This window comes from Heterodontus francisci, chromosome 24, assembly GCF_036365525.1.
Source record: "Heterodontus francisci isolate sHetFra1 chromosome 24, sHetFra1.hap1, whole genome shotgun sequence".
Classification (NCBI taxonomy): Eukaryota; Metazoa; Chordata; class Chondrichthyes; order Heterodontiformes; family Heterodontidae; genus Heterodontus; species Heterodontus francisci.
Genome location: NC_090394.1, coordinates 68,211,411 through 68,236,911, shown reverse-complemented (window position 1 = coordinate 68,236,911; position 25,501 = coordinate 68,211,411). Strand labels below are relative to the sequence as shown.

Here is a 25,501-nt window from a genome sequence, read left to right as displayed (position 1 = left end):
TTTAGAGGCCATGTAATATGAGAGAAAGAGGGGAGGGGGGAAATGAGGGTGCATGAGAGAGCGCATGAGAGAGGGGGGAAGAGAGCGCATGAGAGAGAGGGGGAAGAGAGCGGGGAAGAGAGCGGGGAAGAGAGGGGGGAAGAGAGAGGGGAAGAGAGAGGGGAAGAGAGGGGGGAAGAGAGGGGGGAAGAGAGGGGGGAAGAGAGGGGGGAAGAGAGGGGGGAAGAGAGGGGGGAAGAGAGGGGGGAAGAGAGGGGGGAAGGGAGGGGGGAAGGGAGGGGGGAAGGGAGGGGGGAAGGGAGGGGGGAAGGGAGGGGGGGAGGGAGGAGAGGGGAAGTGAGAGGGAGAAAGAGTGAATCTAACCCAGACTAATAACTACTGCTCAGTAACTGTCAGATCACTGTCCGCCATGTAATTTTCTTTTAGTCAGAATGCCTACTCATCCCAAAGCTCACCATTAACAGCTGGGCTTAATCCACTGTCATGTCACCATTCATATACCTTTGCCATTAAAACAAATCATTCTGGATTCAGTATTTTCTGGCAGTTATTCATAAATATTAAAGCTCCAAACTTTTTCTTTGATGTTCTACACTCTGCAGCTCTTGCCTGCATCTGACACTACCTGGTGAGTGCAAAAAAAAAATGTGGAAATCATCAAATGAATACTGGATGGGAATATCAGCATGCACTGGTACCTACGTACTCAAACCCTGACCATGGTGTGATCACAGACGCTTGTGACAAATCTCACAGCACATTTGCGTGAGCATTAAAACACATAAATATGGGAGCTGCTTCTAAAAGAAACAAGTATACCAAAATATGTGAAATATATGTTATTTGTATTGAAGTACCCAGTATGTGTGCAGCTAGGGCATTCACTGGAGATGCCAGTCAACAGACTGCCAGTTCCTCACTGAACAGCATAATCTGGTTTGCTCTTAAGAAGCATTCCCTCTCCTGCAGAAAGTATGCAACAAACCAGATAATTCTTCCATTCTGTGTGCATACCATCTGTACACAAAGGTACACTGAAGTTGTACCTAATGTATATGAATGCTTACTTTCTACTGATTGCACATGCATTTAGAAAAAAAAAATTATACCAAAAAGTGCCAGAAATTAGCTTATGTGCTCAAGATCATTTTAAATCAGTTTCAAATAGTTGAAGTCCCTAAATTGCACACCATTTTGGTTATAGGGCTAAAGTACAAGTAAACTAAGACAATGCTCAATAGGAGTTACTAAAGTCCAGTGGTACCTGTCCAGATGAAACATCTATACTGGCAGTTATCCCCCATCATTACCAGTTCCAATCCATGTGCTTTACTTCTTATTTTTCCTCAGTTACGTCCAGTTTCTCGGTGTGCTCTTCCAGTGATATTGTTTTACATCTCCCACCCATACAGAGTCAATTTTTTTCCATTCATTCATAGGATGTGAACATCGGCGACAAGGCCCAAACCTAATTGCCCTCCAGCAGGTGGTGGTGATCCACCTTCTTGAACTGTTGCAGGCTGTGGAGCAAATGTATTCCCACAGTGCTGTTAGGTAGGGGGTTTCAGGATTTTGATCCAACAATAAAGTAACGGTGATATATTTACAAGTCGGGATGGTGTATCTTGCAGATGCAAACTTGCAGGTGGTGGTGTCCCGATGTGTCTGCTGCCCTTGTCTTTCTCTAGGTGGTAGAGACACCATGGCTGCAGTGCATCTTGTGGTGGATAGGGTGCCAATCAAGCAAATGGTGTGGAACCTCTTGAGTGTTGTTGGAGTTGCCCTCATCCAGGCAAGTGGACAGTATTCAATCACACTCCTGACTTGTGCCTTGTAGATAGTGGAAAGCCCTTGGGAAGTCAGGAATTGAGTCACTTGATGCAGAATAGCCAGCTTCTGATCTGCTCTTGAGCGGAATTTAGTGGGCCCCCGGGAGATGGGCTGAGTGGCGGGGGCAGGGGGGGGGGGGGGTCGCTCATAGAACTACAGCAGAAAGTGGGGGGCAGAGGGCCCATTGCCTTCCCGTCGCACCGCAATTAAGTCGAGGGTGGGAAAGACGGAAGACAGCCTTCCTACCTAGAGCCCAATTAAGAGGCCAATCACTAGCCACTTAAGGGCCTCTTCCCACCACCGCTGGAATTAAACCAGTGGCGAGGGGTGGCCTCTGCCACGTAGAGAGGTCACCCAGCGAAACAAGGCAATCTGTGCCCCACAGAAGGCCCCTGGTGGCAAAGGCTGCCTCTCCATGAACAGCCCCCCTCCGCCCTCAACGCTCACCCTCCACCCCCCTCGCCAGGGCCTGCCGCAATGGCCCCGGCGGCCCCGCCTCACTTATCTTGGGTCCGGGGCTCCAGCGCTGGGCCTGGCCCCAGGCCTGGTGCAGTACTGGCAGTGCCCACCGCTCCTGGCACTACAGAGTTGCCAGCTCTCTGATTGGCTGGCAGCTCTGGGAGGCAGATTCCCTATCCTTAAAGGGACGAGGATCCCGGAGCCAGGCTGTTAATTGCCCGAGCGTTGAATTGTGCCAAGAGGGCCCCGAAGGGCCGAGGCAGGGTTCCTCTTACCTTTGCAGCCTGGCACCAGGACCCCTGCCAGCTTGACTAAATTCAGCCTTAAGCCACAGTATTTATGTGGCTGGTCCAGTTGCTTCTGGTCAATGGTGACCCCCAGGATGTTGATGCTGTGGGATTCAACAATGGTAATGCTACTGAATGTCAAGCGGACGTAATTAGACTCTCTTTTGTTGGAGATGGTCATTGTCTGGCATTTGTGAGGCTTGAATGTCACTTACCATTCAGCAGCTCATGCCTGAATGTTGTTCAGGTTTTGCTACATGCCGGCATGGACTGCTTCATTATCTGGTGCGTCGTGAATAGATCTGAACACTGTACAATCATCAGCGAACATCCCACTTCTGACCTTATGATGGAGGGAAGGTCACTGATGAAGCAGCTGAAGATGACTGGGCCTAAGACAGTACCCTGAGCAACTCTTGAAGCGATGCCCTGTGGCTGAGCTGATTGGCCTCCAACAACCACAACCTTCTTTGCACTAGGTACAGCTTCAGCTACTGGAGAGCTTTCCATCCACCACCCCACCTCCCACCCGCCACCCTCGCCCCTACCACCCCCACCCCCCAATTCCCATTGACTTCATTTTTACTGGGGCTCATTGACGCTACGTTGGTCAAATGATACTTAGATGTGTACCTTCTAAAAGATGCAGTGCAGCATCACACCAAGGCTCCTTCAACAGCACCACCCAAGCCTCTACCACTTAGAAGGACGTGCAGCAAGCTTATGGAAACACCACCACCTCCAAGTTCCCCTTCAAGTCACACACCATCCTGATTTGGAAATATATTGCCGTTCCTTCATTGTCACTGGGTTAAAATCCTGGAACTCCCTCCCGAAGCACTATAGGAGTGCCTTCACCACACACACTTCAGCGGTTCAATAAAGTGGCTCACCACCACCTTCTCAAAAGCAATTAGGGATGGGCAATAAATACTGCCATTGCCAACAACGCCCAGATCCCAGAAAAGGATAATAAAATAAATAAATGAACCAATTGTCACACTGGCCAAAATTAGCGATGTTGATCCTTAGTTTGATAGAGTTTTTCTTGGCACTTATATATGAACGCTTCAGGCTTCTTCAGGATTATAATGCAGCCACAGATTGTTGCTGCAGTGGCAAATCAGTCGGTATGTGAGCTGCAGATCTTCTTGAGTGTGCACCTCCAGAGTGCAGCCAGCTGCAAACCAAAGCTCAAGTACAGCCTCCTATATGCTGTTTGTCAAGGCTTAAAGTCGACGCAGGTTGAAATGTCTCCCTATTTGTGCAAGTATACGTGAACAACTGCATCTCGGCTCTGGCTACGTTATCAAACGCAGCCATGAAGAAGAGTCCAAAGAGGATAGGTGCGCAAAAGCACCGTTGTCTGACTTCATTCCATCATGGAGCTGACAAAAATCTCTCTGGCACCCAAACTTGAGCTGCAGGTTCCACAGATTCTGCTGGCTGACCCAGTCAAAATTTTTCATCAGATCAATGAAGTCCAAGTCCTTATGTGCTCCATGCATTTCTTCTGAAACTATGTCAGTACCAATACATTTGCTCTAAGCCTGCACTGCATCTCTGGGAGATTTGAGTCAACAACTGTATGAAGCAGGCAACTGAGAAGCATCCTTGCATGTATTTTCCCAGCTATCGAAAGAAACAAAATTCCATGGTAATTGCTGCAGTCATTTTCTTCCTTCTACTTGTCAATGGTAACAATTAATGGATCCTTTCAGTTTTATGGGACAGTGCAATCTCTCCAGATGGTTTTGAAGAGTTTGTATCGTCAAGTCAATGAGAATCTTGCTGCTGCACTTGTAAATCTAGAATCTACTCGTACATAACCCACTCCAATTAAGCAAAAAATCATGCATATTCATGTAATCACATATAATTACATGTTGATATTTTAATATAAAAATCTATCCAGGGTGCAATTAGGCTTGTGCTTCCAAGGGTTAATTAGGTAAATCAGAATAGTATTGTAAAAAAATTGAAATTCTTGATTTCTCCAATTATGTACCAATTAGGTACACAGTAAGATGGCACTACAGTTATTAATTTGTACTAAACAGGGGGCTACACAGCACAGTCACTTAGCACTATGCTCTTTCATCTCTGAAACACATGTTTAAATCCAACCCAGCTCAACTGGATAAAAACCTGATCTCTCGACTGTCTTTAGGAGTTGTCTGTGGGTAGCCCAAATCCAGTTCCAATTGCCCATAATGTGGCATAAATAAGCAATAGGTTGGCAATCTTATTCAGAAAGGGCAAAAGGATAGTTAGTTTTACAAATAGAAATGTTAACCATGCACTGGGGAACACTTCTGATTTTAGGAAAGGGATGGTCACTAAATTGCACTGTTTGGGCGATGTGCTGAGAGTGCTATATGCAGGATGTGGCCTGTGTTATGCCTGATCTAGGAGCAATAGATGGTGTCACACTCTGACAAAAGTGAAGTGCTCCATGCCAGAGCTATCAGTTACCTCAATGAAGACAAAATTTCAGAACATAAGTTTTTAAACTGATACCTTTAAACCTGAATATTAGAGCTGAATAGTCAATGTACAAAAAAAACATATACTTTTTAAAACATCACGCGAAAGGCACCAGAAAACATACTGCAGCCTGCAGATGTCATTCACTTCTAATAATTGGATTAATTCATGTCAGTTTTTTTTTAAGTTCTTCCAGTAATGACTAATTTTCATTTATGAAAGCAATGGTTCTTGCTATCATACTATTTTTAGGTGTCACATTACTAGTATACTCAATGGTCTTTGCATATAAACCAATTCATATTTGCTACTGAAAAGCAGGCAAATTATTAAAATAAATCTGATTAATGGAAAGATTTTTGACTATGGTTTGAACCTCCTGTTGTGGCTGGTACCTGTTACTGCATTGCCAAATTAGCAGCAAGCCATCAATTAAAGACATTATTTTTAAGCTATACTAATATTTTGATATAATATTGCCATTGTACAAAGCTAAGCATGCTTTTACGTAAGCAAATGATATCAATATCAAATAAATTATATACCATATCCTCTAATAATAGCATGTTTGAATTTACTGACCTGCTGTCTTGGCAAAAACATCCTGGGTGCACAAGACAGTTGCTAAGCAACCAATCAATTATTACGAACTGTTTCTGCTGAGGCTATGTTAGCATACTTACGCAGAAAACCCAGGAATTTGAGACGACAAGCACAACAGGGTGATAAAGGGGCTTGCAGTCAGATTACTTTCAGTCTGCAGCATTTAAAGCAAGCCTTTACAACACATTAATAACAGAATTAATCTTACACATTTATTTAAATCAATAACATCTGCCACTACTAATCATGAACAGCCATTTAGAAGTATACAGCACTATGACAAACAAACCGACCTTTACTCTTAAAATCAACACCATGCGTAGCTGTTCCATAGTAATGAACACAGAACATTTAGATATGGATAATCAATTATTGATAAATATAAACCCTTATGTTTTATTTTCAGCACATATTCATCAGTGATCAAAATAATTGAATATTAAGACCAATTTGCACCAAAAATGAAATTGTTTCTATGTAATATAAGGAAGAGATGATTAGGTTTGTATTGCGAGATATATGCAGTTTTAAGTTGGTTTCAGGCCAAAAAGCCTAACTGCAGGAAATAATTATCAACAAATTAGATGAGCTAAACACTAAAATGAAAATTTCACTGAGCTAAAATTAAAAACACACTCTATAGTCAGATATATAAACCAACCTTGGACATATTGGAGATCCGAGGGAAGGGAAATAAGACTGGATACGTCACTTCACTGGTTCTGTGTTCCTCCTCATCTCAAGCTAAATAAGGGGGCAATGATTCCATGTGATTACAGCTTGGATAGCAGACCATCCTTTATATTATAACGGAAAGATTCAATAAATTTTAAGTATTGCACAGATAAATTAAAATACAGCAGTCAGCACTGTACTTTATCAAACTTAAAGTGAATTCTTTTCTTCCCCCTAAAGGAATATGTAAGCATTCAAAGTTGGCCTTTTGGATGTGCTGCTATCACCACTTGCCATTGACTACAGGACTGGATTGTCAAAATGGGAGTAATGTTAAATTTCCACAGAAGCAATAGCATTTCTGTTTGATGGAGTAAGAAAACTACAACAACCAAGGTAAATGGATCAGATTTTGTTCATAGGCTGTGTAAATTAAAATTAGCTGTTAGGCCAAACAGTGCGATTTTTGGTTGTCGTGATACACAAAGCCTGGGAAGAGCTTAAGTAAATAGATTACAGGCATCACCTGTAAATCACATCAGTGTACTGCAACTCCTACTAAAGTGCTTTGATTATTCTAAGTAAATGGCACCCAATGTTTGAATGAGCTGCTACTGAATACACAACTTTCCATGCCTATTATCAAGCCAGCTACCAGATCCTACCTATTTAGTATGTAAATTATTTATCTACTGAAATCTACTGACATACTTCTGCATGAAATAGATATAAATATGGTCATAAGCATTGCAATAGTGTCTGGAAGGGTCTCTCCATCACACATTCAAAAAGTTAATTTTAAATCAGATTTTTCCATGTAAAAAGGCACACTATATTGTAGGCTATCACAAAATTTATTTGCAAAAAATAAAGATTCTAAAATGAAATTTTAAAAAATCCATTTAGTGAGTGCAACAAACATTTACAAATAAGTAATCAAATAAAAGTTTTGCTTAGATCCAATCATCACAAATGCAATGAATTGTTTTTGGTAATGCAGATTTCTATATTTAACCATTTGTCTTTTTTTGACACAACTGTGGACTGCAGCATTAATCTTTAACATAGTTATAGCTTAAAATAGGAATTGTTTATACTGTTGTTTAAGATTTACAAGCATGCCTCTTGTCAGTAAACACACTTCCGCATCTCACTTAGTCATTAAATGAGCAATGAAAGTAACAATTCATTAGCCAAAAAGGGAGCAGCCTGTTAGGGACACAGTTCCCCATCGTCAAATGTCTCAAAGCTGTCAAAGCTGGAGGTGTAGCTGCACTTGACCCGTGTACCTAATGCTAACCACACTGCAAAAGCCAAATTTGACAATTATTCACAGGTATAAATTTCCAATTTATAATTGCTTTATCCCTGCTAGAAAATTGCTCTTAACTTACTACTCTGTATATTGCTTTATTCAGAACCTGTCAAAAACCTATGAGTATGTTGATAGACGATTATGAGATAGCAATGCGTTAGTGTAGCACCATGTTACAAGCATTACAAATACCTATCTTTAGTGTTACTTCACTGATGAAAGGGAAGTTAGTTTCACAATGGACACATCTCTGTGAAAGTCCATCCTAGGTAGCATAAAATCATAGAAACTAAGCCCAGCGCTGAGGCGGCCATTTGGCCCACTGAGGAAGCTTTTCAATTGGAACTCCATTTCCTTATCACTTCTCTGTAACCTTACTTTTCAAATACTTCTTTTGCTGCCTTTCAAATATTATAGTCTCTTCTAAATGGCCATTTGGGATAAGACTCGCAGAGGATCTTAATGAGGGGCAGGTTTCAGGTGGATGGGAAAGCGTAGTGAGTGCAAAACACATTCACAGGCATAAACCTAGTGCCCAGAGTATTTTAACTCTTCGGCCTCATCTACATGCCGCCAGTCGGCTGCATGCCCTAAAATGGCAAGTGGTTGAGGGATGGGAGAGGATCACTGCCAGCACTACAGGAAGGCTCACTGGCACACAGTTAAGTCATGGGCAGGGAGAGAATATTTGGGTAGGGCGTTATGGCGGAGGGGTGCAGACCAGGACAGTAGGGTCTATGATGTTCTTTGTGAAGCATTCAAGCTCCCCCCAGCTTCATTAGGGCAATTACAGTGACTTTTCTAATTTTAGTCCTTTTAAAACTTTTATTTAATAGAATTTTATCTCGACATTCAACTCCTGAGGACCTGGATTAAATAGCTTGTGAGGAGCAAGAGTTGTATAAGGCACTGGACACAGACAGCTGGCGCATCAACATGACTGAAACATCTCAAGCTGTCTTGCAGAGATCCCTTAACCATACTAAAGGCAGATATCTGTTGAATAGGTAGGTACTGTGTGAACTCTAGGGTTTTTCACAACAGCTGCTGTAAGACATTATCAGGTGGACAAGTGTGAAAATGTGTTTCATAGAACATGACTGAGTTGCATAAACACAAGCAGTTGTTATGAAAGTGCCGTAACTCCAATTGGTGGAATATTGCTTAGCAGGGTAGGGTTTGTGTCTGTGCTACGGTCAGGAGCATGGTAACAATGCACACACATTTTATAGCGAGTTGTAGTGCACAGAATGCCACTCATAACCTATCACTGAATAGCAGAGAGGTCAATGGGTCTCACTGGGATCAAGTTGGTTTAAAGAGGATAAAACTGGTGATGGAAAATTAGAACAAAGTGAACCATCCATGGCAGACTCAACCAGCCAGGTCTATGGTACTCCAAGGAACTGCACATAATTGGTCAGTCGCCTTGGCTCACCAACAGGAGCTGGGGAAGTAGAACTGTCACCAGGGATTCTTCCCATTTGGCTACAGAAAATGCTGTAGTGAGTGCCCTCACCTGAAAGATGCACCCTAAATAGCCAAGCAGTGGAAAGCTCATCAGTACTCTGTTACTCTGTGCTCACAAGTTTTGTGATTTTATCTGGTTCAACTAAAGCAGCACCTCTGCACATACTTGTGAGCTGCTATGCCTGGGCCATTGACAATCAATACCTGAGCTCTCCAGATTTAGTTAAGTAGAGTTTAAATGCTATATCATGCAAATCGTGATTACTTAGACAAAAAATGAGTTTTAAATTTTTTTTTTATCACCAAGTCTAAACAAAAACAGGTTACATTTTAATCAAATAGAAATTCAAAGTGAGTCAACTGAGGCATTTTTAAGAAACTTTTTATTATTACACAATATAATTCAACACTTGGACAATCTCATAAGTGGTCACTTTATGCCATGTTGTCATCTGTCCGTTCACTTTACTTTGATATCTTCCAGTAAAATCACAAAAAGAATTTTAAAGCAATAAATTTTACAAAAAGTATAATTTTAATAACTCAGTTACTGTTTGTTGTTCAACTATCTTTGCAATACTTGCGTCACTTCATTTATCTTAAGCATTCACTAAATGATCATTGAGCGACTACAAATGACATGAGGATAACTTATTTGTTTAGTATCATTATGTCTAGGATCAGTGTATTTCTCTACTGAGGTTTGAAGTGCCAATCATTGCCCTAATGTACTAGTGAATACCTCACACAAAACAGATTTTAGAAAGGAATTGGAAACATGCAATGAAATCCATATACCAAATACATTTTAGTGAAAGGAGTGTATAAAGTAGAACTAGATGCTGATGCTAATTTTCACATACCTATATCAGTATAACCAATCTGTGGATAAATTTAGCACATTTTAAGTAAGAGATTCTCACATATATACACAAGAGAATTGTCTCAAAGTGATACTCTGAAACCACTAAATTAATATTTTTACAGTAAATCAATGCTTTAAAAGGAAAGACTTGTTTCTTTATCAACCCAGTCACATTTCCAGAAATTTAAAAATGGTACAATTATTTCCTCTTCCCACATATGCCCTGGTTTAACTACTCTAAAGGAGAGAAAGCAATCATTTTCAACCCACAATTGCAAATAAAACTGAGATTCAATCTGTGTGATCCTTTTATTAAAAGGTGAGGATTTTGAATGTTTCATTGCTCCTCGAAGGATTGACAATGAATAGCACTACTGCACTTTACTGTCTCCTCCTAAAAATGCAAGAATACAACTTTATTCTCAAAATCAAAATTTCTCATCATTTATAATATGCTTCCAAGTTTGTAGGGTTCAAGTGTCTCTATCTTCATTTGTGTCAAAATATTTATTTCAATGGGGCCCTGCTTTGGTCACTGAGGAGAGAAAACAGAGCAACTACATAGAAGAGGCAAAGCATAGATTTTTCAAAAAGGGATTCCTGGAGCAAAGGGCATCCACAGGGATTCTATGGAATCTGCAAGTCAAATTTCTGTCTCTCAGCCATTAAATTTCTATATTTTTGATTTATTAGCACATTATTTCTGATACTGTATAGAGATAAAACATGCACTGAGCTTTCAACTTCCATTGCAAAAGAAAATTTGATGGGGTATATAAACAAGCAGCCAATCTGCTATCATCCATTTCATGCCTTGCCAAAGTTGAAAATGCTACCCATGTTTTCTATAATGATGGTACTGTTTTCCATTGGGTTGTGGACATGGCCTTATGTTAGTGAGGAATGGGTGTCCCCAGAAGTAGGTCAATATTGGCAGCACGTTCCCCCATACAGAAATGTCTGAAAGCACTGATGAAAAGTGTACATGGCAGCTGTGAATAATACCATGGGTTTTTGTCATTCATTATCACTTTACCCACTCAAACTGATGGTTAATAATGGTTACATTTAATAAAGAGGACAGTAAGACTACATAAGGTCATTGGGAGTGTTGTCTGAAACCTCAGAAGATGGATGTGTAAACATAAAATACATTATTCAGTAAATAGATTATACATCAAACACCACATAAAGTTCATTCAGAACTTAACGAGGCAGCCTGTCCCATTCTTCTTTGAAAATGAACAGTAGCCATTAAGGCACTCACGAGAGAAATCTAACTATTAATAATGCAGTTCAGTGATGTGCCTACAAAAAGAAAACCTCTGGTTGAATGGATAGTAACTTAGTAGTGAATAGGTGGGTACCAAGTTAAACCTGGCGGGAAAAGCTCAATAATGTTTCAGCTAATTTGGCTGAAAAGTTACAAATCTCAATAAACAGCTTGGTGAATTGTACCTAGGTGTTAGTTAGGTTTCCTTTTTATTATTTTTTCCATAGATGTTACTAAGGTTCAAACGTGAATGGCAATCATTTCAGGAGGACATCCTAACAATTTAAATGAATTAACCTGCTCTTAATAAAATGAAAGGCTAATCCACTCCCAGTTATGATATTTGTGAAGCACATGTACATTAGCCTCACCAGCATTCTAAGAGCAATCCCACCAAAGACAGACTAGTCAGAAGATTAATAAGAACACTTGGAACAATATCAGTATCATCAAACCCATGTATTAAAAAAACCATGAGGCAGTGTCATAAACCACCAAGGGAAGCTCTGAGAGATAACCCTGACCTCAGAATTTTAGAAATAAAATGTGCAATATGTTACCCGACTGCAAAATCATCCTTTTTTTTCTCTGGAGCCCACCATAAATCCAAGGTCCAAAAAGTGCAGCCTGATTTTTAACACTATATTCAGACAGGCCAACAACAGTCCTGTCCCCAGGTAGTATAGTTATATTCCTAACTGAGTTCAGCAGAGGCAAAGCTTCATCATATTCCAGTGGTGATAAATGCAGAGTTGTGGAACCACTGATCAAAACAACAGAAACCACCTATACATGATGACCTCCCTTTTTACTTGAAAATAATAGCCATATTGCATTTCTGAGCAAGAGGAGACTAAAAAGAGAAAGAATTACTAACATGAAGCTGTTTCAATCTCTATATACATTCCTAATCACAAACTCATCGAACACACTAGCAGATTAGTGAATGCAAGCTGACACTATGCAGATAACCTTCCCAAAAGTACAAACACACTAATGCAGGCCATTCACTTCAACCTCCTTCTGTCCCCATTTTGAATTTAGAATTACAAGCAACTTTCAAAGTCATTAGAAAAACAACCAAGACTACTTTTTCAACTAAAACTACCAGGATATAAAGAATGTACAATATGGCATTTTAACATATCACCACAAAATAGAATAATTCAACTTAGTAATCACATTGAAAGCTTTACCTAAATGCCAAGTTTGATCAAGTTACAGCAAATTCTGTATCAATCAGTTCAGCATGATCTGAGGAACCTTGCATATAAACAATTAATCCAAAATAACTTGCCATTGTGTTAGCACTCAATTTTATTGAGAAAAAACTTTACAAAGTGACATTCTATCACTAATGAAAAATTTGAATTACTTAAATTGACTATTTAAAATTGATGATTAAAATTGAATATTGCTTCCCCTTATCCGTGGTTGGAGGGGGTCGGGGGGTACATCACCTGCTCCCAGTGTCTATCCATGTTCTTATGCAAATGTGCAAGAGGTAAACCTCCTTCTGATGGAATTATTAAATCTTCACTTGGAAACTCCTCATGATAGCTGTGCTCACGGTAAGAAGAACTGGGGATACAAACTAACTGTTACAGTCAATTGAGGAGGGGTTGAAGGGCTTCCCTCTTTTCCCTCTCCTTGTTTGACTACAGCAGGTTTAAAACTTTCTTAAAACGGATGTACTGGCCAATTCAGTGTTTGATTACTTGCTTGCAATGATCAGAACAAGAACCAACTGGGCAGGTTTTCTTGAGTTAGCAAAGAGAGAGGAAGAGGAAGGGGAGGTGAGGGGAGGTGAGGGGAGGGGAGGAGGAGGAGGAGGATGAGAGGAAGGGGAGGAGGATGAGAGGAAGAGGAGGAGGAGGAGCAGCCTCCCCACGTGGGTCTGCTTCTCCTCTGCTGCGGAGAAAACACCAGCTTAAAACCGCAGATGGGGAGGGTCCTGTCACATGACACACTCAAACAGAGCAGTTTCCAGTATTTCTCTGGTTTTTGTAAGAACAGATAGTTCCTTTAAACTTCCTGAGTCTTGGTTCTTGCTGGGAAATGCACAGACATTTCGTCTCACACCTCACAGTCCTTTGCAATGGAGGATACAGTATTGCAAACCAGGTGTTCTTTTTAAGCTGCTAGAAGTCATCCTGTTTTAAATATCTTTAAAAAAAGTCTTTTTAAAAAATTCAAATCTCCAGTTAGTTGATTAAAGAAAATCATTCAACAAAGCACATTGGCATAACACTATTCCTTATACTGACTTAGCAACTGAGCCACAACTGACACTAATTGTGAGGTTGTGGTTTCAAGTCCCACCCCAGGATTTGAGCACTAAAGTCAAAAGCTGACAGTCCAGTGCAGTATTAGGGAAGTGCTGCACTGTCGGAGGTGCCTTCTTTCTGATGGGATATTAAACCAAGGTCCTCTCAGGTGAGTGTGAAAGATCCCATGGTATTATTTCGAAGAGCAGGGGATTTACCCAGGTGTCCTGGCCAATATTTATCCTTCAATCAACATCACAAAAAGAGATTATCTTGTCATTATCACATTCCTATCTGTGGTAGTTTGCTATGCATAAATTGACTGCCATGTTTCCTACATCACAACAGTGACATGATTTCAAAGGTACTTCACTGGCTGCAAAGTGCTTTGGGACATCCCATGGTCATGAAAGGTGCTATATAAATGCAAGTCCTACTTTTTATATTTGAATTTCTGCATTGCACCTTGGCAGACAGCTTAACTTGGTTTTTAAAATGATACTGGTCTACTCAAAACAGGCATCAAATATTGTTTAGCTTACGATAGTCATTATTGGTCATTACTAATATTTTTGTAATGTCCAGTAGTTGTACATAGAAAGTACTACAGTCATTGAAACAAAAGGACAACAATTGCTCAGCAATGCTAATGCCAAAGAAAAAAAGATTTGCATATATATTTGTCTACATACAGCATTTCCTATTCAGGCAGCACACGTTTATGTAAGATTTCAGTGACAGACACTGAGAATGAGTTATGGTACAGGAAAACAATAAGCAGTCCAGAAGCACCAGTAAGTGCAGCAGTACAATATTCAAAACCTTAATTTAGCTACTTTCAAGAAAATGCCAGATACAGAGACAAGTGGGGAAAGAGCTGGAAAGGATGACAAAGAGAAATAAACAGAGAAAAAAGAGACAGAGACATACATATAGTGAGAGAAAAAGAGAGAGATTTTCTCAGCAAGCAATTTTAAGTTGTCTGGGAGAGAACCTAATCCTGCCATTTGCCTTTAATGTATGTTAATATTCTAAACATTTATATATTTGATGTGATTTAGCCATATTTCACCAAGAATGGTGAAATTAGTAAAAGCACAAGAAGGTAACACCATACTTTAGTTATGTTTAAGTAAGTTTTCCAACCATTGGTTACAATAATGCAACACCTCATCTTAGCTTTGTCATCATGGTACCCATTTTGTTTCATATGCAGAATGGGGCTTCATTCCTGCTTTATTTTGTCCATTACAGCAACAAATTACAAAATAATGCTGTATTTTAGATTATGCCATGTTTGTCTCCAAAGAGTTCAAAATTTTGTCACATTTCAAATTCCTCAGACCATTGTCAAGATGTTATTACAGTGTATTAACCTATTGTGGATGTCATTACTAAAGTACAAATTAGCTAGAATACCAGATTTTACTTTGGAAACATAACTTTATATTTTCTAGAAAGTTCACTTGCAATTAAATGATGAGAAGATTTACAACACTCCACAGTATGTTCCTATTAACATATATGTGCATGGTGATAAAGAAACATTAAGTAGGGAACAAAGTGAACAAATGAAAATAAAGAAAAGGAGATGCTAAAACATGATGTGAAAGATGATTGATGTCAAAAAAGCATAAAAGCAAACACATGCATTAGGTCCATGTTAAACTACAGAGAAATAGAATGGAATAGGATAAAACTAAAGAAACACCCTTTTGAACATTTAAATGAAAAGGGTCTTAACTAAGGTCATCATAAAATGACACTGAAGTTCTTAACTGTTACCCTGCTGAACAAATGCAAACTCTATAAATTTAGCAGAACTACAATGACTAAAACTTTCAGGATTAACAAAGTTGGCAATGTACCAAAATAATCACATCCCAACATTATCCTGACAGTCACAGTTTTTCAAGTAACTGCTAATGTTTTTAAATCATAAATTCTTTATGCTTATCACTATCACCAGGTGTAAAACACTATTAAATCGTGACAAACAGATTCAGAAGCAATTCCCACTTAGCATTTGATTCTAGGTCAATTTACATAACGACAAGCACTCAACTCTCAAGTCCCTCAAACCAAAGGCCTATGTGCCAATTTCAGAAGTTCAAACACTGTCCATCATATTCATTGTTTACTAGGGACCAATTTAAGGGAACAGCCGGTTCCCAAATAACTGTAACAGAACATAAATCTTTTGAAAAGATAGAAGAACGACAATCATTCAAGTAAATGTTTAAAAAGTTGATTTTTTTTTTAAAGGTTCCATAAAGACTTATTGAAGGCCCTTGGAAACAAATGCAATGGAAGCTATTTATAAAGAGGAAGACTGGAAACAGAAATATCTAAGGTCTTCATTTCAGCCCGTCAAAAAGTACTACCAAAAAAATAAACAAACCTTTCTTTGTTTCAGATGGAGAAGTATCATGAATATTTTCCATAATAGCAATGTGGTGCACAAGGAACGTAATGGCGTATTTTGTAACGCTTTACATTATTACAATCAAAAACATTTGCCCAACATATTTTCATGAAGATATTATTCATGTTTACTCACAGAATTGTGACTGTCAGAAAATTACATTAAATGAATGTTTCATCAATAACATCCTTTTAAAAATCAGATAAATACAAAATATATTAAGTATTTTTTCATTCTTGGGATGTGCTTGTCTCTGGCAAGGCCAGCATTTATTGTTCACCCTTAATTGCCCTCATCTGGTACAATTTAGTAGCATGCTAGGCCACTTTAATTAAGAGTCAATCACATTGATATGGTACTGGAGTTAGATATAGACCAAACTGGGTAAGGACGGCACATTTTCTTTTCCAGAGGACATTAATAAACCAGTTGGGTTTTTATGACAATTAGACATCTTCACCAGCTTTTTATTTCCAGATTCTTTAGATAATTCAAATTCTCAAACTGCCATAGTGGAATTTGAACTCATATTAATTAGTTATTGGATTACTATTCCAGTAATATAACCATTGCACTACCATACCTCCTTAAGATCCTTTTATCTATTTATGTCCATTTATACATTTTAAAAGTATTTCTCCTTAGTGAGCAATGATGACATCATTGCATACTGAGTGGAGTTACTAAGTAGAATGAATATGCACAGTTCAACTCACAAAATAAGTGAAGCATTTAGGGCTAATGACCGCATCTCCAGTGATGTTATATTATGTTAGTATTTGTAGTATATTGTTCATTTGTTATTCGTTTGATATTTAGTAAATGGTTCATTTGAGGCCATTGTACAATCTGTAACCTCATGGCTTTGCATATTCCTCACTCTACCATTACCATCAAGCCAGAGTACATTGTGTGCCCTTGCCACCCTCAGTGTTTCTCCCAAGTGGTGTTCAACATGGAGGAGCACTAATTTATCAGCTGAGGGGGGGCAGTAGATTGTAATCAGCAGGAGGTTTCCTTTCCCGTGTTTGACCTGATGCCATGAGACTCCATGGGATCTGGAGTCAACGTTGAGGACTCCTAGGGTCACCCCCTCCCGACTGTATACCACTGCGCCACAACCTCATTTCTCTGGTGCATTAGTCTGGGCCTCTGGATTACTAGCCCAGGAACATTACCACTCTGCTACTGTCCCCCTATAGTACAATACAACGTTCACTGTTTAATTCTGCTTTACTCATATTCTGTTGGTAGAATAGCAGCAGAGGTTTTCTCACACTACTGAGACCATTAACTTAAGATCTCTTCAACAATGTCCTTGATAGGGAAAATGATCTGCTGCAGCTCAACATCCTGCAGCAAATTCAGCAAGTTACCACACGCAATTCAATTTGCCACCCTTTATCAAATGTCATGCCTTTCTTATTGGCTTATTTAGGAAACTTAGCTCAATAGCAATGTTGTACTAAAAGCCTAGAAGCAATGAAAATGTTGATTTCTAGGCAGATCTGAGCAATAACAAATGATTTGCCATAGTCACTGGCACCCATTGTTCAAACTGTAATTTTCAAATAACAGGCCTACCTTATAACCTTAACAATAAAAGTACATTTTTCCAACATCTGTCATGTTTTAAATTCTGCTAAGCTTGATAATGGGTGTAGGATATTGTCTTGACAACAGCCATTAATGAACTACGTTTTTAAGGACCACCATCATCATCCCTGTTCAACAGTTTTTAATTTATTGCTGCTTTAGACCTTTTTTCCAAATCTTTCAGCGTCATTGGAAAAATGATTAATGTACATAGGTCTGTAAATTTCACCAATGTGTGTAAAGTAATAATATTTTCACAATTTCAGATCCTCTTATCTTCATAACAGATAATACTCCACCATTAGAGAGTGATTGTGTCCACCACTACACTGGAAAGTCAAATCTAATGAAGCAGCCAAGTATCTAAAAAATGATCAGATTTCTAGCATCTCCAGTATTTTGCCATTGTAAAATGAATTTGATGAAATCCATAATGGACAGAACAGTGACAAATGAAATTCAATAGGAATATGTGTAAATACTGCATATTGGAAGAAAAATAGGTGGCATATGTACTTGATGAACGATGTCAAACTAGTTAAGGATGAAATTGAAAGAGATCCAAGTGTGTTTGCAAACTTAGCAATTAACATGTCCAGTCACTGTGGAATGGTATTTAATGAAGGAATTAGAATTTAAGCAATACTACTAGATCAATTGAGCATAAATAAGGGGATGACATCCTAAAACTGTGCGGTATACAGGTCAGGCCATTCCTTGAGTACTGTATCCAGTTCTGAGCACTAAGACGCAAAAAGGAGATTTGCAGCCCCAGAAAACAGTGTAGAAAAAAGCCAAAAAACTGACATTGCGGGGGTAATTTTAACCTTATCTGTTTGACAGGATCAGATTTACACCCAGGCCAATTGAAGTCAATGGAATGTGAAAACGGGCAGGGTGTAAAATGGGCAGTTGATCCAATTCCATCAATTTCTCATGGGTGGATTATGTTAAAGTTAAATCTCTAGTGTTAGAGGATTGAGTCCTGAGGAAAAAATAGAGAATGTTGCACTATTCAGCCTTGAAAAGAAGCAAATGAGAGGATGCCTTATAAGTGCTGTAACACACTAAACAACATTGATTAGGTAGATCTACAGCACTAATTCAAGGTGACAGTTGGACAAAAAAAAGCAAACTGGTGAAAGAAAAACTCAGAACTGGTCAGAATCTCTTCTATATGCAAAGAGTAATCAACATTTGAGAATGGACTTCTAGGTTGTAGGGATAAAACCCTTGGAGATGTTTAAGAGACAGTTCAATGCTGCAATAGGCAGACTGTATGTTTTCTAGATGGATGAACTGAGATTGAAGAATTGACTTTCCCCATCCAATTTAACTTGTGGTCCTTGATTTTTTAAAAATTAAATAGTGCAAATTGTATGATATGCTTTTTCCAAATTTTCAGCTCGGTCCCTGTACCATTTCATTGACCCACTGGGGAATACTATGTGTAAAGTCCCTGTTAACAACTGGAGACATCTCAATGTTTCCAATAGCAAGTATATCCCCATGGCATTACTCAGAGATCCCTTAACTGGTTATGCTATGAGGAACTAAAGAGTAACCTGTATTTTCATTTAAAAAACAGCTTTATTTTCAAAGTGCCCATTAAACAACATGTGCTTAAACCATACCTCTTCCTGACAAAGAGCCATCTATGACACAAGCTGATGTGAGATCATTTTGGTAGTTTACCAGTTAGATTTCTTTTGTTTGTAGACAACCATGCGGCACTGAGTGCAGGCCCCTCAAGAAAGATAGTGTGAAATAATGTTAAAAAATGTCAATACAGTTGTATGTTGGAACAGTACACAGGGTAAAAGTACTAACTAAATATATTTTTGTTCTGAAACAAAAATGGGGCTGCTTTTCCTCCCAACCTTTCCCACATCTAAGTCAGGTAATGCACTCTCCCAATGTACCCAACTTGACCTTGACTGACTGACTGTATGACTGGTTTTCATGTACAGGTAATTTAAGTGCAAGTACCAGATAGGACTCCCCCCTTGGATTTGATGCTTACTCTAAATAAGCCACCTTGAATTACCAGAAAAAAGTGATGCACCCAAAGGTAAATGGAAGTTACTAACTGCCTTTGATTTGAAGGCACAATCCTGCAATTCCTACTGCTGAGTTTTCATGGGCAGTCTTCAAGGCAAGGGTCCGTCATAACGATATCCACAGAAAATAACATGAGAGGCACTGTGACATTCATTCTATGAAAGTTAAATTGTATTTTGTTGCTCTTGCATATTTCAGGCAGGAGCTTCCCACCCCATCGGTTTGATCGCAGGAATGTGTACTACAGACCTAGGCCCTGATAGTTGCAGGAAAACTGGGAGGCCAAAAACATCTCAAGAACTCGGCAAGCCTTGGTACGGGGAGGTCTTGTGAACTTAATGGCAGGACCTCAATGTCTTTTTTTTATATCCATTGCGAGCCCAGCATTCAGCCAAACTGATAGCATAGCTGGCAGTTGGGAGAGAACACCAGTGGCAGGCGCTGTAGCTGAAGATTAGTGGGGACGGTCCCTGCCAATCGTCGATGGTGAGGGGGGTGGGTTGGGGGGAGGTGGTCAGTGGTTGGGGGCTGGGAGAAAGGAAGGTTGTGATCGCGCTGGAAGGAAGAGAGGCCGCAATGAGCAGTGGGGATAGAGGTTGGCGGTCAGGTTGGGAGGAGGCCAAAGGCTTCCTTGTGAGGCCTGGGTCCTGGTCCATAAGCAGTGCTGAGAAAGGCACTTAGTTTGTGGAATGAGCAGCTCCCGCCTCTTCTTCACTGTTGGGTTTTCCGACCCTGGGAAACCCATACAGCAGTGAATTTTAAATAGGGCTTCCTGTTGCACAGTGAGCTTGTGTGTGGCATATTGCATTTATTCAAGTCTTTACCCCAACATCCCTCAACTCTCTCCTGTCCGTATTGTGAGGTTTTAATATCGAAGCCCTGTTGTCCACGGAACCAGTGCACACAGGCATCAGGAAAATTGGTTTTAACATGTTTAAAAAACCTCACAATCTGACCAAGTTAGAACTGTCGAGTGCATCTCATCTGATCTAAAATAGTTAATTGTTTTATGCGCTAGAAGATCCTATTGTACTTTTTCTAATGTCATATTCCTGCAACTCAAATAAATCTAGCTTTGCATTTAGCAATTCCATCATCTGTTTAATGTGGGTAATTTCCACAAACCTGAATATTGGTGACATTGTTACCATAGTAACTTTATTGCTGAGAAACTTGATGGCATAGAGTGTCATCTCCTAACTGCACTAATAAGAGAAAAGGAAACTCTGGAGATTCATTAGGAATGTGTTTCCATGATAACTACAGAAAACTCGTAATATGTATTTTCTTATTCCATATGAAGCTGTTAAAGCTCTCTGGGGAAGGGGTCATATTCTGAAGATGAGCGACACACCTAACAAAAATCAATATAGAACTAGGAAACTCAGGATCAAAGCTACAGATTGGGTTCCCTCTACATAAACCAGAAAATGGAATTTCCCCTTTGACATGCAACAGAGAATAAGGCTCCCTCAACATACATTAAAAAAGACCCATGAAACTATGTTACAGAATGAACCTTTCAACAAGCATAACACAATTAGAAAGATCGCTGGACATACGCTTGCGATGCTTTCCAACCCAACCCCATCCTGATCGAAAAAGTTCCTTTGACATACACCAGAGAAGTAGCTCCACCAGCAAACTGGATGTAAACACATTTACTAGGCAAGTCATGCAATTAATTCATCAGAAGAAACACAGCAACTGGCACAAGTTGTTGAGCTCATATTGAACAACAAATTAGGTTTTCCCATGCTTTTTTTTAAAAACAGATCAAACCATAAAAAGGTGTTAAAATCACTTCAAGCCATTTATGGTGGGTGCTCAAACTTACTACACTGCATGTTACATGATCTGCAGTTAGTGAGTGAACTTAGTATTCTCGCTACCTAAATTTATAAATTATTCAAAGATGCCAATAGTGATAAGTTAAAGACAGAATATTGGACACTTAGTAAAATTACTCTGAAATAAAAACAGAAAGTGCTGGAAAAACTCAGCAGGTCTGGCAGCATCTGTGGCGAGAGAAGCAGAGTTAACATTTCAGGTCAGTGACCCTCCTTCACAACAGAGTTCTGAAGAAGGGCCACTGACCTGAAATGTTAACTCTGCTTCTCTCTCCACAGATGCTGCCAGACCTGCTGAGTTTTTCCAGCACTTTAAGTTATTTCAGATTTCCAGCATCTGCAGTATTTTGCTTTTATTTTAGTAAAATTATTCAGCAGACATCTGGTAAAAAAAAATTATGGAGATGATCTGAAGAATTTAGTCCAATTAATTTGCATGTAATGAAATGGAGGTACTTACTTCATCATTATTTTAAAGCTAAAAGGTACTTAAGGTTTGAAAATAGCTGCAAAGAATGACATAGAATATCCAACACAGGAATGGGCATTTCAGGCCAAGTCCTAAACACATTGACGCCTCTTGGCTATACATGCATCTCTGGCTCCCTACCTATTCATGGAATCCCCAAAAATGAGAATGACCAAAATGAAGCCTCTTAAACTTAGTTTGGTAACAGTTCCATTAACTGAGTAACAAAAGCCCTAGAGGTTTACAGCATAGGAAAAGGTCTTGCGGCTCATTGTATCTAAGCAAGATTCCATTTCCCCCCCATAGTCCTGTATCTTCCTCTGCTTCAATTATTATCCAGTCTTCCATTTAAAAAATCCAATGGCATCCGCCTCAATCACTTCCGTGGAAAAGCATTCCTGGCTCCAAAAGCCCTCTGCATAAAGATATTTTGCCTAACCTCTATCTTCACTCACTGAGACCACTTTAAATTTGTAAACCCTCACTGCTCACTTTGCAAAAAGAAAATAGTCTTTCTCTGTTCAGTCCTCATCTTATTACCTTTTTACTCTTTATATGCTTACAGCAAGCATTTAAATTCCCCTTTATGCTAGCTGCCAGTCTCTTCTCGTACACCCTCTGTGTTTCTGATTTCCTTTTTCCCTCCCTCTCTGAACTTTCAATATTCAACCATGTTCTCACTTGTATTATCAATCCAACATCTGTCACATGCTCCCTTTTTCTGCTTCATCTTACTCTCTATCTCTTTCATCATCCACGGAGCTCTGGCTTTGCTTGTCCTACCTTTGCCCTTTGTGGGAATGTACCTCAACTGTACCCGAACTATCTCTTTAAAGACAGCCCATTGTTTTATTACAGTTTTGCCTGCTAATCAATGATTCCAATTTACCAGGGACAAATCTGTTCTCACACCAATGAAATTGGCCCTCCTCCAATCTAGTATTTTTACTTTATATTGCTCCTTGTCCTTTTCCATGGCTAACTTGAACCTTATGATACTATGATTACTGTTCCCTAAAAGTTTTCTGACTGACACTTGAGCCACTTGACCCACCTCATTCCCCAAACCCAGATCCAGCAATGCCTCCTTCCTCATTGGGCTGGAAACATACTGATCAAGAAAATTCTCTCGAACACACTTCAGTACTTCAAAAACTCTTTCTCCTCTCTACCCTTTACACTATTACTATTGCAGTTTATATTCAGATAATTAAAGTCCTCCATTATCACTACTCTATAGTTTTTGCACCTCTGCAATCTTCCTGCAAGTTTTCTCCTCTATCATTCCAACTAGTTGGCACCTCTATTGTTTGACAGTAACTAAACAGATTCAGTAATTGAACTCTCCAGGACATCCTCGCTCCAGTACTGCAATATTCTCCTTAATCCATAACATTACCCCTCCTCCTTTCTTTCCTTCCCTATCTTCCCTGAACTCCTAGGCACGCTGAATAACAATTACGATAAATGCAATCTTTTGTAATTTTTATTTCAAACTTTATTTTAGTCATGAATAATTTCAGTTACAGAGAAAAGAGTACCATTTATTTTTTTTTAAAATTGAATGATTCCTTTAGTTACCTAAAGGTATGCTCTCCTAACTGGTTGTTCAAGATTAAAGGTTTCCATAATTCATTAGTAGTTTTCATTCATTGCTTTCTAGCTATATACTTTGCTATTGATTTATATGTTCCTTATATTTCAAGTTCCAATTTGCTGCTGTTTTACTTTGAGCTAATCAATAAAGAGCATTTTACAATTGTAAGGGTCGAAACAAGACTAACAATGGGTATAATTTGAAGAAATTAAGATATAATTATTATTACATAATATGCTTTGACAAAACTCAGAACTGTTTGAGAAATAGGGAAGTAGAATTGGTTGCAGCATTGGAGTTTTTCTGTCCCACAGGCTGAGGAGCTAGGTGGCACAAAACCACGGGAGAAATGCTGCAATTATAGTGTGACAACCCACATTATATAGGCAGTTTCCATTATAAATTTGGAGATGAAATTATAATGGAAAAAGTTGGCACAGGCAGTGTGCACAAACACAAGATTCTTATTATATTATAAATTAATAAGCATGAGATAACTGACAGTCCAGTGGATCTCCCATGACATTAGTCAAGGTAAACTGGATAATATGCTGTTTTATAAGAGCAGGACATTTTCCTAGGTAATGCACAGATATAATTCAGCTGCTGAAGTGGAACTTTAAGGCCACAAGCTCTTGACTATTTTTAAGTTCGGGTGAGTCAGTGTTTAACTGGTGAGGAAACTATGTAGGATGGCATCAATCAGAAGATTTCGGAAGCAAAACAGGTGGCCGAGCTAATGTTGTGCATTTTACACTGTCGGCTAAAATCAAAATTACCCCACATCTTTGAGGAAGGTCCCACTCTTGTCCAGGTTTTTATATATTTTTTTCTCAGCAGAAGAATAATCCACTAGTGAGTTGGACAGCATTGCTACATCAAACATAAGGTTTTGCTGCTACAAATTTTGCCATTTCCCATAAAAAATTCTTGGTGTTGCTTCACTACATGTCACGTAATTAAAGAAACAAAACACCCTTTATTTCCATTCATCTTAGAGCTGATGTTGTTCCAGCCAATGTAAGTTTTGATATTACACTGCACACAGAATACTTTCTTGCGTTTCTTAATTTTAACAAGGAGGTTTGCTGTTAGGGGTGGGGTTTAAACTAATTTGGCAGGGGGATAGGATATAGAGTGGAGGTACAGTAGGGATTGATGCACAAATATAGAAGAGAAACTAAGAGTGTCTGGAAGGCAGAGCAAATATAGACCTGTTAAGGCGTAAGTGAAAAATACAAGGCTGCATTGCATCTATTTTAACACAAGGAATCTTACTAATAAGGCAGATGAATTGAGGGTGTTGATTAGTGCATTGGGAATATGATATTATTGCTATCACAGAGACATGGTTGAGGGAGGGGCAGGACTGGCAGCTCAATATTCCAGGGCATAGAATCTTCAGGCGTGACAGGGGAGGGGGTAAAAAGGAGGTGGCATTGCACTGTGGATCATGGAGTCAATTACTGCAGTAATGAGGGATGATATCTTAGAAGGTTCCTCAAATGAGGCCATATGGGTAGAACTTAAAAACAAAAAGGGGGCAATCACTTGGCTGGGAGTGTACTACAGGTCTCCAAACAGTCAGGGAGACATAGAGGAGCAGATATGTAGGCAAATCTCAGAGAGGTGTAAAAATAATAGGGTAATAATAGTAGGGGATCTCAACTTCCCCAATATCAACTGGGATAGTCTTAGTGCAAAAGGCTTAAAGGGGGTGGAATTCTTAAAATGCATACAGAAGAGCTTTTTGAGCCAGTAATTGAAAGTCCTACAAGAGAAGGGGTAGTACTGGACCTAATCCTAGGGAATGAAGTTGGACAAGTGGTAGAAGTGTCAGTGGGGGAGCATTTCAGGGATAGTGACCATAACTCTAGGATTTAAGGTGGTTATGGAAAAGGACAAAGATGGACCAAAATAAAAGTACTGAATTGGAGGAAGGCTGATTTCAATATGATAAAATAGGATCTGG

General features: G+C 39.3%; 1 protein-coding gene across 1 annotated transcript in view; it reads right to left on the bottom strand.

The window, feature by feature from the left end:
* cacna1ha (calcium channel, voltage-dependent, T type, alpha 1H subunit a) overlaps positions 1-25,501 on the bottom strand; it is a 538,349-nt gene that overhangs the window by 477,534 nt on the left and 35,314 nt on the right. Inside the window, exon 2 of the mRNA XM_068056489.1 lies at positions 6,328-6,410. Coding sequence (XP_067912590.1) covers positions 6,328-6,336 — 9 coding nt within the window. The 5' untranslated portion in view covers positions 6,337-6,410. The remainder of the gene's footprint in view (positions 1-6,327; positions 6,411-25,501) is intronic.